Below are 15501 nucleotides of genomic sequence, written 5' to 3'. Positions count from 1 at the left end.
GAGCCTGCACCGACCACAATCCCACCCAAACCCCCATCCCCGCAACCCTATGTATTTACCCTGCTAATCCCCCTGACACTAAGGTTCAATTTAGCATGACCCATCAACCTAACCCACACATCTTTGGACACTAAGGGGCAATTTAGCATGGCCAATCCACCTAACCTGAACATCTTTGGACACTAAGGGGCAATTTAGCATGGCCAATCCACCTAACCCACACATCTTTGGACACTAAGGGGCAATTTAGCATGGCCAATCCACCTAACCTGCACATCTTTGGACACTAAGGGGCAATTTAGCATGGCCAATCTATCTAACCTGCACATCTTTGGACACTAAGGGGCAATTTAGCATGGCCAATCCACCTAACCTGCGCATCTTTAGACACTAAGGGGCAATTTGGCATGGCCAATCCATCTAACCTGCACAGCTTTGGACACTAAGGGGCAATTTAGCATGGCCAATCCACCTAACCTGCACATCTTTAGACACGAAGGGGCAATTTAGCACAGCCAATCAATCTAACCTGCACATCTTTGGAGTGTGGGAGGAAACCGGAGCACCCGGAGGAAACTCACGCAGACACGGGGAGAATGTGCAAACTCCACATAGACAGTGACCTGAGGCTAGAATTGAACCCAGGTCCCTGGCGCTGTGAGGCAGCAGTGCTAACCACTGTGCCACCGTGCTGACGTGATGGACTGGGCTACATTCAGGACCCTTTGTAGTTTCTTGCGGTCTTGGGCAGAGCAGGAGCCCATACCAAGCTGTGATACAACCGGAAAGGATGCTTTCTATGGTGCACCTGTAAAAGCTGGTGAGAGTCGGAGGGAACGTGTCGAATGCTCACCTCTGTCTCTCCTTCAGGAAACTGGCTCCAAAGTCCTGCGGCAGTGACGATGAGTTCTTGAAGCTTCACCGCATCGAGCAGAAGCACCTCGAGTCCGTGCCGTGCCTTTCCGCCACGGTGGAGGCCAGCAGCTGGTGCAACATCGAGGGCCTGCTCCGGGTACTGAAGGATAGCATCGTCCAGGAGCAGAGGAAGATCGTCTGGATTGAGGAGGACAAGCTGTGGATGGACTCGGAAGGCCCAACAGGCAAACTGCACAGCCAGCCCAACGGCTCAAACTGCTTCTAATGGGGAACGGGGTGGGGGGGGGGGGGGGGAATCTATGGCTTACGCACTGCCTTGCGTTCGGGGGATGGGGGCCCCGGGGGCGGAGAAAACCAAATCATTCTTGGTTGGGCTCAGCTCAAACCTTCCCCCACTCATCCACCCCAATAGAAAAACTGCCCACAATTAACCAAAAATGGATGCCAATCTGGCAGATTATTTGGGGAATTTGAAAATTGAGATTGAGGCTGGAAAATATGAAGAAAGGTAGGCCATCGAGTTTGCTCCGCCAGTCAATAAGATCACGGCTGATTGGACGCTTGGATGACATTTCCCCCCCCCCAAGGGTCCTTGGACAGGTGGGGGCATATTTCTTTGGGCAGTTGTGGAGGGAGCTCTGAGCTGCGTCTGGTCCTTGGATCAGGAATGCTCAGGAAACCCCATTTTAATTGCCCACCCAACACTAGCGAACTGTACGCCAGGCGGACTTTGTGTCTTGGTCAGACAGAGCTCAGAGCCACATCGGACCCTGCATGTAACCATTTCTGCATTGGAGCAGGTTTATATTGAGTTGCTGAGAGCAAACTCAAAATTTACTTCAAAAAAAAAGATGTGGATTTTACACTGCAGTATTTTTTTCCACCAACACTACTCGACCTGGGGTGTTACAGGAGGAGTCAGAATGGAGCGTAGGCTCTTGAAGGGCGGCAGAAGCAGGAGGGTTGGTTAGACCAAGATGCCACGCTGGAAGCCACACATATGGTGCTTATTTTAACATAGCTTGGATTTATATTTTAATTGGAGTGTCAAATTTCAAAACTGAGGAAGTTCAAAGATTTTTTTATTCATCCGTGGGACATGGGCATCGCTGGCTGGGCCAGCATTTATTGCCCATCCCTAGTTGGCCACAGGGCCGTTGAAAGTCAACCACATTGCTGTGGCTCTGGAGTCACAGGTAGGCCAGAACAGGTAAGGATGGTAGATTTCCCTCCCTATAGGGACATCTCGTGAACCAGATGGGTTTTTCCGACGATGGTTTCATCAGTAGATTCTTAATTCCAGATTTATTTTTCTAATTGAATTCAAATTTCACCATCTGCCGTGGCGGGATTCGAACCTGGGTCCACAGAACATTAGCGGAGTTTCTGGATTAATAGTCCGGCGATAATACCACTAGGCCAGAAGAGAAAATGCAGGAAAATCTCAGCAGGTCGGGCAGCATCTGTGAGGAGAGAAAAGAGCTGACGTTTCGAGTCCAGATGACCCTTGGTCAAAGCTTTGTCTCGCATTGGGCCATTGCCTCCCTCGCTGTATGGTGCGACAGCGCCACCACTGGCAAGAGGTTGTCATTTCAGCGTGACATGTTTACATAGGTATTTTCCACTGTTAAGTGAGGAATTTTTAACAGAGAATGATGAGAGAACCGTGACACTTGGGAGCAGGAAGAAAGGTGTTATAGGTGTAAGGACTTTTAATATATTGTGGACGGATGTTATTTTTATCCAAGTGTGCCGTTCCATTGGAATATTTATCCTATTTTGGATGTACTGAGAGTGTTAATAATCTTGTGTTTGATAATTATAAAGTAATCAGCTACATTTGTGCGTCTGTAACTTTGGACTGATTGGGATTTTGCACAGGAATATATCCTGACCAGGAAACGTGCCGTCAAACTCGCAATAAAAGGACCCCGAGATGCACGCCTCATCCTGAGTACCCTTCACTTTATTTCCCTCAAAACCGTTCTCCCCTCGCATCCTCCAAGGTTTCCATCCCATCTTCGGTGATACACTCGGCCATTCGTCATCGGCGAGCCTGGACGGCCAGTCGGTTATTCGGCTGCTGTAGGCGTCGCAACAGAGCCTGATCCCATTCACACGCCCCAGAAACAAATTGGATAACAGTCCCTTGACGAACTGAATATTTAACCCCTCCCGCTAGCTCGGGTGGGGACGTCGGGGTGGGTGGGGGTGATTGCTGAAAGCAAATTTGATTGCCCCAATCATTGGCCCAAGTGAGAACCAAACCAACGTAGACCAATGACCAGACCAGTATCACGCTGGACAGAGTAGAATCATAGAATCCCTACAGTGCAGAAGGAGACCTTTTGGTCCATCGGGTCTGCACTGACTCTCCGATAGAGTATCTTACCCAAGCCCTTTCCCCGTAACCCCATGTATTCAGCCCGCTAATCTGCTAACCTACACATCTTTAGGCACTAATGGGCAAATTAGCATGACCAAACTCCCTAACCTACATTTGTTGGACACTAAGGGGCAATTTAGCATGGCCAATCCACCTAACTTGCACATCTTTGGACACTAAGGGGCAATTTAGCTTGGCCAATCCACCCAACCTGCACATCTTTGGACATTAAGGGACAATTTAGCATGGCAAGTCCACCTAGCCTACACATCTTTGGACACTAAGGGGCAATTTAGCATGGCCAATCCAGCTAGCCTGCACATCTTTGGATATTAACGGGTAACTTAGCATGGCCAATCCACCTAACTTGCATATCTTTGGACACTAAGGGGCAATTTAGCTTGGCCAATCCAGCTAGCCTGCACATCTTTGGATATTAACGGGTAACTTAGCATGGCCAATCCACCTAACTTGCATATCTTTGGACACTAAGGGGCAATTTAGCTTGGCCAATCCACCCAACCTGCACATCTTTGGACATTAAGGGACAATTTAGCATGGCCAATCCACCTAGCCTGCACATCTTTGGATATTAAGGGGTAACTTAGCATGGCCAATCCACCTGATCTACACATCTTTGGACTGTGGGAGGAAACCAGAGCACCCGGAGGAAACCCACACAGGCACGGGGAGAACTAGAAACTCTACACAGACAGACACCAAGGCTGGAATTGAACCCGGGCCCCTGGCGTTGTAAGGCAGCAGTGCTAGGCACTGTGCCACCGTGCCGCCCTAGTCTTTGCGGCCATCCCAAACTGGCCTTGCATTTGTCACAGATTCTGTGTTATTGCTGGGCCATTTCAGAGAGCAGTTGAGAGTCAACCAGACATTGCTGTGGCTCTGGAGTCACGTGCAGGCCAAACTGGGTAATGACGGCAGATTTCCTTCCCTAAAGGACATCAGTGAACCAGATGGGGTTTTTTTTTTTAACGACAATCGAAATCAGTTTCATCATCAAACCTTCAATTCCAGATTTATTTTCATTTATTGAATTCAAATTTCACCATCAGCCAGGGTAGGATTTGAACCTGGGTCCTCAGAGCATTACCCTGCATCTCTAGTCCAATTACAATACCATTAATCCAATTACAATACCACCCCCTCTCTCAGATACAAGGATGCGTACACTGCATATGGACTATAAAATGAAAAGTAGACTTGATTATATGATGACTGAAATCTCACAGATAGAATTCATTCTGTGGGCCTTATAAATTGTCCAAAATCCAAAAATTGAACATGTATTGTAATATAAGCTGTGATATCAAGAGCAAAGTATATATATTTACACTAAAATAAATATCTTTTGCTAATTGAGTGATTGTGCATATTTTATTCAGAGTATTTTCTTTATACTTTTACCTGATTCTTTATTCAACTGTTTTATCTTTATTTTTTAATTCACAAGAGCTTGCTGCTGGAAATGAGTTAAATTGGGATGAATAACTCCGAGTAAGGAAATATACACAGTTCACACATCAAACATGTTCTGACTACAGATAATAGGAAGAAAGTTTTTAATGTTCATTAATGTCACAAGTCGGCTTACATTAACACTGCAATGAAGTTCATAGAAACCCTACAGTGCAGAAACAGGCCATTCGGCCCATCAAGTCTGCACTGACCACAATCCCACCCAGGCCCTACTCCCATATCCCTACACATTTACCCGCTAATCCCTCTAACCTACACATCTCAGGACACTAAGGGGCAATTTTAGCATAGCCAATCAACCTAACCCGCACATCTTTGGACTGTAGGAGGAAACCCACGCAGACACGAGGAGAATGTGCAAACTCCACACAGACAGTGACCCAAGCCGGGAATCGAACCCAGGTCCCTGGAGCTGTGAAGCAGCAGTGCTAACCACTGTGCTACCGTGCCGCCCCAAGTTACTGTGAAAATTCCCTAGTCGCCACACTCCGGCGCCTGTTCGGGTACACTGAGGGAGAATTTAGCACGGCCAATGCACCCTAACCAGCACGTCTTTTGGACTGTGAGAGGAAACCGGAGCACCCGGAGGAAACCCACGCAGACACGGGGAGAACGTGCAGACTTCGCACAAACGGTGACCCAAGCCGGGAATAGAACCCGGGTCCCTGGCGCTGTGAGGGAGCAGTGCTAACCATTGCACCATGATATACATAGGCTGGAATTTTACCACCCCGCCCGCCATGGGAATCGGAGCGGGCAAGGGGCATCAAACAACTTCTAATCACGGGCAAGGGTAACATTTGTTGCCCCTATCTCATTGCTCTTGAACTGAGAACAAAGAAACACATAAACCCTCTCCCTAACAGTGGGAAACATAGAAAATAAGAGCATGAGGAGGCCATTCGGCCCTTCGAGTCTGCTTCACCATTCATTTTGATCATGGCTGACCAAATTCAATATCCTGATTCCCGCTTCCCCCCCATATCCCTCGATCCCTTTAGCCCCAAGAGCTATATCTAATTTCTTCTTGAAATCACACGACATTTTGGTCCCAACTACTTTCTGTGGGAGTGAATTCCACACATTCACCACTCTCTGGGTGAAGAAATTTCTCCTCACCTCAGTTCTAAAAGGTTTACCCCTTATCCTCAAACTATGACCCCCTAGTTCTGGACTCCCCCACCATCGGGAACATTCTTTCTGAATCTACCCTGTCTAACCCTGTTAGAATTTTATAAATTTCTATGAGATCCCCTCTCACTCTTCTAAACTCCAGTGAATATAATCCTAACCGACTTAGTTTCTCCTGATATGACAGACCCGCCATCCCAGGAATCAGCCTGGTAAACCTTTGCTGTACTGTTACCTAAAATCTTTGATGAGTGCAGATCAACATAATGAAATGAATTGATGCTGGAGGTCAGGTAAGAGCAGAGGATGCATAAACTCCCTAACAGGCCTTTCCCAAATGAACAAGTTAAAGTTATATTTATTGGTGGCACAAGTAAGGCTTACATTAACACAGCAATGAAGTTACTGAGAAACACAGTGTAAGAAGTTTAACAACACCAGGTTAAAGTCCAACAGGTTTATTTGAAACCAAGGACTTTAACCTGGTGTTGTTAAACTTCTTACTGTGTTTACCCCAGTCCAACGCCGGCATCTCCACATCGTTACTGAGAAACACAGTTTGGCACCAGTTCGGGTCAATGCACCTAACCTGCATGTCTTTCAGACTGTGGGAGGAAACTGGAGCACCTGGCGGAAACCCACGCAGACACGGGGAGAATGTGCAAACTCCACACAGACAGTGACCCAAGCCGGGAATCGAACCCGGGTCCCTGGCACTGTGAGGCAGCAGTGCTAACCACAGTGCCACTGTGAGGCAGTGTGTTGGGCAGGCACACATCCTGTGTTGTGATCTTTCCTGCTTTGTGCATCTCGAGACAGCCCGGGTGTTTGTGTTTGAGAGGAGAGAGCTTTACAATGCAATGAAAGAAAGATCAATAAAACTGATTTCATATTTGTAGAATCACAGAATCTACAGTGCAGAAGGAGGCCATTCGGCCCATGGAGTTTGCACCAACCACAATCCCACCCAGGCTCTATCCCCGTAACCCCACTTACCTACCCTACAAATCCTCCAGACACTAAGGGGCAATTTATCATGGCCAATCAACCTAACACACACATCTTTGGACTGTGGGAGGAAACCCACGCAGACACGAGGAGAATGTGCAAACTCCACACAGACAGTGACCCAAGACGGGAATCGAACCCGGGTCCCTGGCGCTGTGAGGCAGCAGTGCTAATCACTGCGTCACCGTGCCACCCTTGGTTTCAACACCTTTTGACAAGGTCCCTCATGGTAGGCTGATCCAGAAGATTAAGATGCATGGGATCCACGGTGACTTGGCCACTTGGATTCAGAATTGGCTTGCCCAAAGAAGTAAGAGAGGAAGGCTGTTTAGAACATAGAACATAGAACAGTACAGCACAGAACAGGCCCTTCGGCCCACGATGTTGTGCCGACCTTCATCTGAAACCAAGATCAAGCTATCCCACTCCCTACCATCCTGGTGTGCTCCATGTGCCCATCCAATAACCGCTTAAATGTTCCTAAAGTGTCTGACTCCACTATCACTGCAGGCAGTCCATTCCACACCCCAACCACTCTCTGCGTGAAGAACCTACCTCTGATATCCTTCCTATATCTCCCACCATGAACCCTATAGTTATGCCCCCTTGTAATAGCTCCATCCACCCGAGGAAATAGTCTTTGAACGTTCACTCGATCTATCCCCTTCATCATTTTATAAACCTCTATTAAGTCTCCCCTCAATCTCCTCCGCTCCAGAGAGAACAGCCCCAGCTCCCTCAACCTTTCCTCATAAGACCGACACTCCAAACCAGGCAGCATCCTGGCTGGACGTCCGTGACTAGTGATGTTTCGCAGGGATCCGTACTGGGACTTCTGCTGTTTGTGATATATATATAAATGAGTTGGATGAAAACATAGGTGGGTAGGTTAATAAGTTTGTGGATGACACAAAGATAGGTGGAGTTGTGGATAGTGTAGAATGTTGTAAAAGGATGCAGCGGGATATAGATCAGTAGATATGGGTGGAGAAATTGAGTTTAATCCAGGCAAGTCTGAGCTGCTGCGCTTTGGGAGATCAAATGTTAAGGGTAAGTATACAGTTAATGGCAGGACACTGAACAGCATTGATGTACAGAGGGAACTTGGGGTTCAAGTCCATAGCTCCCTGAAAGGGGCTACACAAGTAGATAGCGCGGTAAGGAAGGCATATGGCATGCTCGTCTTTATTGGTCGTAGGCATTGAGTCTGGATGTCATGTTGCAGCTTTATAAAACTTTGGTTCGGCAGCACTTAGAGTATTGCGTTCAATTCTGGTCACCATATTACAGGAAGGATGTGGAGGCTTTGGAGAGGGTGCAGAAGAGGTTTGCTAGGAGGCTGCCTGGATTAGAGGGAATGAGCTATAAGGAGAGGCTGGACAAACTCGGGTTGTTTTCTCTGGAGCAGCGGAGACTGGGGGAGACCTGATAGAAGTCTATACAATGATGAGAGACATAGATAGGGTTGACAGTCGGAATCCATTTCCCCAGAGTTGAAATGTCTAATACTAGGGGGCATGCACTTAAGGTGAGAGGGGAAAAGTTCAAAGGAGATGTGAGGGGTGAGTTTTTCTTTACACAGAGAGTGGTAGGTGTCTGGAATGCGCTGCCAGGGGTGGTGGTGGAGGCAGAGACGATAGGGGCGTTTAAGGGGCTTTTAGATAGACACATGAATATGCGAGGAATAGGGAGATATGGACCAAGGGCAGGCAGAAGGAGTTAGTTTAATTTGGTGTCATGTTCAGCACTACATTGTGGGCCGAAGGGCCTGTTCCTGTGCTGTACTGTTCTAAGTTCTATGTTCTATGTTTAACACAGTAAGAGTTTTAACAACACCAGGTTAAGGTCCAACAGGTTTATTTGGTAGCAAATGCCGTTAGCTTTTGGAGCGCTGCTCCTTCGTCAGATGGAGTGGAAATCTGCTCTCAAACAGGGCATGGGCATTCAGCCTCTTTGCCCTTAGTGTCCAAAGATGTGCAGGTTAGGTGGATTGGCCATGCTAAATTGCCCCTTAGAGTCCAAAGATGTGCAGGTTAGGTGGATTGGCCATGCTAAATTGCCCTTAGTGTCCAAAGATGTGTAGGCTAGGTGGATTGATCATGCTAAATTACCCCTTGGTGCCCCAAGGTGTATAGGTTAGATGGATTAGCCACGGTAAATGTGTGGGGTTACAAGGATAGGGTGGGGGAAAGGGCCTGGGTAATGTACTCTGTCATAGAGAGTTGGTACAAACTCATTGGGCTGAATGGTCTCCTTCTGCACTATAGGGATGCTATGATCAGTGATATGGTTCACAGAGCTTTCCCTGTCGGCCATTAGGGGGAGCTGGTGACATAGTGGTAATGTCCCTGGACTGAGTTTCCAGATTAATGTGCTGGGGATATGGGTTCAAATCCCACTATTGCAGCTGGGAGAATTTTACGTTCAGTTAAAATCTGGAACTGAAAGATGGAGTTTCATTTACACCGTTACTGAGACTAGCATTGACTGTTGTAATAAAAACCCATCTGGGTCACTAATGGAAGGAAATCTGCCGTCCTTACCTGCTCTGGCCTACATGTAACTCCAGAGCCACAGCAATATGGTTAAAGAACAAAAAACAAAGAACAGTACAGCACAGGAAACAGGCCCTTCGGCCCTCCAAGCCTGTGCCGCTCCTTGGTCCAACTAGACCAATCATTTGTATCCCTCCATTCCCAGGCTGCTCATGTGACTATGCAGGTAAGTCTTAAACAATGCCAGCGTGTCTGCCTCCACCACCCTACTTGGCAACGCATTCCAGGCCCCCACCACTCTCTGTGTAAAAAACATCCCTCTGATATCTGAGTTATACCTCGCCCCTCTCACCTTGAGCCTGTGACCCCTCGTGATCGTCACCTCCGACCTGGGAAAAAGCTTCCCAATGTTCACCCTATCTATATCCTTCATAATTTTGTACACCTCTATTAGGTCTCCCCTCATTCTCTGTCTTTCCAGGGAGAACAAGCCCAGTTTACCCAATCTCTCCTCATAGCTAAGACCCTCCATACCAGGCAACATCCTGGTAAACTTTCTCTGCACTCTCTCCAAAGCCTCTACGTCCTTATGGTAGTGCGGCGACCAGAACTGGACGCAGTACTCCAAATGTGGCCTAACCAGCGTTCTATACAGCTGCAACATCAGACTCCAGCTTTTATACTCTATACCCCGTCCTATAAAGGCAAGCATACCATATGCCTTCTTCACCACCTTCTCCACCTGTGCTGCCACCTTCAAGGATTTATGGACTTGCACACCTAGGTCCCTCTGTGTTTCTATACTCTTGATGGCTCTGCCATTTATTGTATAACTCCCCCCTACATTAGTTCTTCCAAAATGCATCACTTCGCATTTATCTGGATTAAATTCCATCTGCCATTTCTCCGCCCAATTTTCCAGCCTATCTATATCCTGCTGTATTGTCCGACAATGTTCATCGCTATCCGCAAGTCCAGCCATCTTCGTGTCATCTGCAAACTTGCTGATAACACCAGTTACACCTTCTTCCAAATCATTTATATATATCACAAATAGCAGAGGTCCCAGTACAGAGCCCTGCGGAACACCACTGGTCACAGACCTCCAGCCGGAAAAAGACCCTTCGACCGCTACCCTCTGTCTCCTGTGGCCAAGTCAGTTTTCTACCCATCTAGCCACTTCTCCTTGTATCCCATGAACCTTAACCTTCTTAACCAACCTACCATGAGGGACTTTGTCAAATGCCTTACTGAAATCCAGTTGATTCTCAATTGCCCTCTGAAATAGAGTTATAGAGCATGGAAACAGGCCCTTCGGCCCAACTCGTCCACGCCGACCATGTTTCCTAAACTGAACTAGTCCCACTGGCCAGTGTTTGGCCCATATCCCTCTAAACCTTTCCCATCCATGTACCTGTCTAAATGTCTTTTAAATGTTGTAATTATACCCACCTCTACCACCTCCTCTGGCAGCTCATCCCAGACACGCACCACCCTCTGTGTGTGAAAACGTGGACCCTGGGGTCCCTTTTAAATCTTTCCCCTCTCACCTTAAACCTCTGCCCTCTAGTTTTGGACTCCCCTACCCTGGGGAAAAGACCTTGGCTATTCACCTTATCTACGCCCCTCATGGTTTTATTAACCTCTATAAGATCACCCCCTCATAGAAATCATAGAAACCCTACAGTGCAGAAGGAGGCCATTCGGCCCATCGAGTCTGCACCGACCACAATCCCACCCAGGCCCTACCCCCACATATTTACCCGCTAATCCCTCTAACCTACACATCCCAGGACTCTAAGGGGCAATTTTTAACCTGGCCCTCATCCTCCTACGTTCCAGGGAAAAAAAGTCCCAGCCTATCCAGCCTCTCCTTATAATTCAAACCTTTCGGTAACATCCTTGTCAATCTTTTTTTGCCCCCTTTCCAGTTTAATGACATCCTTCCTATAGCGGGGGGACCAGAACTGTACGCGGTGCTCCAAATGTGGCCGCACCAATGTCTTGTAACAGAACGTCCCAACTCTTGCACTCAATGCTCTGACTGATGAGGGCAAGTGTGCCACACACCTTCCTCACCACCCTGTCTACCTGTGACGCCACTTTCAAGGAACAATGTATCTGTACCCCTAGGTCTCTCTGTTCGACAACATTTCCCAGGGCTTTACCATTGACTGTGCAAGTCCTGCCCTCGCTTATCTTACCAAAATTCAACACCTCACATTCAACTGAATTAAACTTCATCTAATAGTATGGGGGCAGTTGGATGCCCCTCTCAACTCACTGTAAAATTGAGTGCAATGTCATCAGGTAAGGTTCCCAAAATCCTCATTCCTAATTTTCATATGAATTATGTGGGTGGGTTCAAAGGTCAGAAGCCCACCTGCCTTTAATCAAAGGCCAATTAATCTGCTTTATTTGACAATTATATGGTCGTGCACGCCACTCAGTTCAAGGTCAATTAGGCCGCACTTGGAATATAGTGTTCAATTCTGGTCGCCGCACTACCAGAAGGATGTGGAGGCTTTGGAGAGGGTACAGAAAAGATTTACCAGGATGTTGCCTGGTATGGAGGGCATTAGCTATGAGGAGAGGTTGGAGAAACTTGGTTTGTTCTCACTGGAACGACGGAGGTTGAGGGGCGACCTGATAGAAGTCTACAAGATTGTGATGGGCAAAGTGGAGAGTCAGAAGCTTTTTCCCAGGGTGGAAGAGTCAATTACTAGGGGGCCATAGGTTTAAGGTGCGAGGGGCAAGGTGTAAAGGAGATGTACGAGGCAAGTTTTTTTACACAGAGGGTGGTGGGTGCCTGGAACGCGCTGCCGGGGGAGGGAGTGGAAGCAGATACGATAGTGAGTTTTAAGGGGTATCTTGACAAATACATGAATAGGATGGGAATAGAGGGATATGGTCCCCGGAAGGGTAGGGGGTTTTAGTTCAGACAGGCAGCATGGTCGGTGCAGGTTTGGAGGGCCGAAGGGCCTGTTCCTGTGCTGTGATTTTCTTTGTTCTTTGTTCTTAATTAGGGACGGGCAACAAATGTTGCCCTTGCCAGTAACACCCAGATCCCATGAATGAATAAGTTAAGTGTTATATACTAGAGAATTAAGGTTAATCAGTGGACCCGCTTGTATCTTGTGGCTTCAGGCTTTCCAGAACAGAAAGGGTCGCAGTAACAAAAAAACCTTGTGGTTATCTTGAGTTTACAGCCTGAAATTAATCTGCAAGAGATGGTAAAGCAAGGGACTAAGTGACGGGAATGACATTAGCCAGGGATTAAAGTCTAACTTCAGTGGATGTTCAGCGAGGGATTCGTTAACTATAGAATAGGAAGCTAAGTGCTTAATAAACTTACTCCTCCAAGGACTCAAGAAGAGTGAAGTCAGGAAGTCTTGTCTGAGGGAAGTCGTGAAGTAAACAACTCGGATTGTTTATGTCAGGAGAGTTTGTTTTCAGCAGATTCAGGGGCAAGTACATCATGAGACATGAACCTTTGATGTAGCGGCAGAATAAGATATTTAAGTTACTACCTGAATGGCTGTAAATTGGGAGAGGGGAGTGTGCAGCGGGACCTGGGTGTCCTTGTGCGCCAGTCGCTGAAGGTAAGCATGCAGGTGCAGCAGGCGGTAAAGAAGGCAAATGGTACGTTGGCCTTCATTGCGAGAGGTTTCGAGTACAGGAGCAGGGATGTGTTGTTGCAATTATACAGGGCCTTGGTGAGGCCACACCTAGAGTATTGTGTGCAGTTTTGGTCTCCTTTTCTGAGGAAGGATGTTCTTGCTCTCGAGGGAGTGCAGTGAAGGTTTACCAGGCTGATTCCGGGGATGGCGGGACTGATGTATGAGGAGAGATTGACTAGGTTAGGATTGTTTTCGCTGGAGTTCAGACGAAAGAGGGGGGGATCTCATAGAGACTTATAAAATTCTAACAGGACTAGACAGGGTAGATGCAGGGAGGATGTTCCCGATGGTGGGGGGAGTCCAGAAGCAGAGGGTTGCAGTCTGAGGATTCGGGGTAGACCATTTAGGACGGTGATGAGGAGACATTTCTTCACCCAAAGAGTGGTGAGCCTGTGGAATTCATTACCACAGGAAGTAGTTGATGCCAAAACATTGAATGTATTCAAGAGGCGGCTGGATATAGCAATTGGGGCGAATGGGGTCAAAGGTTATGGGGAGAAAGCAGGATTAGGCTATTGAGTTGGATGATCAGCCATGATGGTGATGAATGGCGGAGCAGGCTCGAAGGGCCGAATGGCCTCCTGCTCCTATCTTCTATGTTTCTATATTTCTAAAAGGTCACGTGGCTTTTTATTCTTTAACAGGATGTGGGCCTCATTGGCTAGGCAGCATTGTTATTGTCCGTCCCTAATTGCCCCTTTAGAAGGTGGTGGGTGACCACCTTCATGAACCCATAGCAGCTACTATGGTGTAGGTACACCCACTGTGCTGTTAGAGGGGATTTTGACCCAGTGGCAGTGAAGGAACGGCTGATATATTTCCAAGTCAGGGTGGTGAGTGACTGGATGGGAAACCTCCAGGTGGTGGTGTTCGTATGCATCTGCCGCCCTTGTCTTAGAATCCCTACAGCACAGAAAGAGGCCATTCGGCCCATCGAGTCTGCACCGACCACAATCCCACCCAGGCCCTACCCTCATATCCCTACATATTTACCCACTAATCCCTCTAACCTACGCATCCCAGGACACTAAGGGCAATTTTAGCATGGCCAATCAACCTAACCCGCACATCTTTGGACTGTGGGAGGAAACCGGAGCACCCGGAGGAAACCCATGCAGACATGAGGAGAACGTGCAAACTCCACACAGACAGTGACCCAAGCCGGGAATCGAACCCTGGAGCTGTGAAGCAGCAGTGCTAACCACTGTGCCACCGTGCCGCCTAGGTGGAAGAGTTCACAGGTTTGGAAGGTGCTGTAGAAGGAGCCTTGGTGAGTTGCTGCAGTGCACCTTGTAGATGGTACACACTGCTGCAACTGAGCATCAGTGGTGGGGGGAGTGAATGCTACGGATGGTGAATGAGGTGTTGATTAAGCGGGGCTGCTTTGTTCCTGGATGGTGTCGAGCTTCTTGAGTGTTGTTGGAGCTCATCCAGGCAAGTGGGGAGCATTCCATCACACTTGTGTCTTGTAGAGGGTGGGTAGGCTTTGGGGAGTCAGGAGGTGAGTTACTCGCCATAGAATTCTGACCTGCTCGAGCCACAGTATTTGTATAGCTGGTCCAGTTCAGTTTCTGCTCAATGGTAACCCCCAAGGAGGTTGATAATGGGGATTCAGTGCTGACAATGCCATTGAATGTCAAGGATTGGAGACGACTGGACGGGTTGCCCAGTTCAAGGGGCAATTAGGGATGGGCAACAAATGCTGGCCTGGCCAAAGATCCTGACATTGCATGAAGGAAGAAAAGCTATCAAATGGTTGACACAGGAATGTGATGTTATAACGCAGCCCAGTGTCTGGCCAATTTCCCTCCAACTCCATTTCCCAGTCTGCTGACGACACCACCGTAGTGGGTCGGATCTCAAACAATGACGAGAAGGAATGAGGTAGAGAATCTGGTGAACTGGTGCGGCAACAATAATCTCTCCCTCAATGTCAACAAAACGAAGGAGATTGTCATCGACTTCAGGATGCATTATGGAGGACATGCCCCTGTCTACATCATGAAGTGGATGAAGTGGGGACGAAGTGGAAATGGTCGAGAGCTTCAGGTTTCTACATGTCCAGATCGCTAACAACCTGTCCTGCTCCCCCCATGCTGACTCTATAGTTAAGAAAGCCCACCAACGCCTCTACTTTCTCAGGAGGCTAAGGAAATTTGGCATGTCCGCTACGACTCTCACAAATTTTTACAGCTGCACTATAGAAAGCATTCTTCCTGGATGTATCACAGTTTGGTATGGCTCCTGCTCTGACCAAGACCTCAAGAAAGGGTCATGAACATAGCCCAGTCCATCATGCAAACCAGCCTCCCGTCCATTGACTCTGCCTACACTTCCCGTTGCCTCGGGAAAGCAGCCAGCATAATCAAGGACCCCACGCACCCCAGACAAACTCTCTTCCAGTTTAAAGTTTATTTATTAGTGTCACAAG

At 47.9% G+C, this 15501-nt stretch overlaps 1 protein-coding gene across 1 annotated transcript in view; it reads left to right on the top strand.

Moving 5' to 3' along the window:
- The window catches only part of LOC144509511 (caspase recruitment domain-containing protein 11-like), a 103355-nt gene extending 102214 nt beyond the window's left edge, over window positions 1-1141 (top strand). The window contains exon 23 of the mRNA XM_078238416.1: window positions 871-1141. Within this exon, the coding sequence (XP_078094542.1) occupies window positions 871-1141 (271 nt within the window). The remainder of the gene's footprint in view (window positions 1-870) is intronic.
- The last annotated feature ends 14360 nt before the right edge of the window (window positions 1142-15501 follow it).

This window comes from Mustelus asterias, chromosome 21 (assembly GCF_964213995.1).
Source record: "Mustelus asterias chromosome 21, sMusAst1.hap1.1, whole genome shotgun sequence".
Classification (NCBI taxonomy): Eukaryota; Metazoa; Chordata; class Chondrichthyes; order Carcharhiniformes; family Triakidae; genus Mustelus; species Mustelus asterias.
This window is presented reverse-complemented; position numbering and strand designations above follow the sequence as displayed.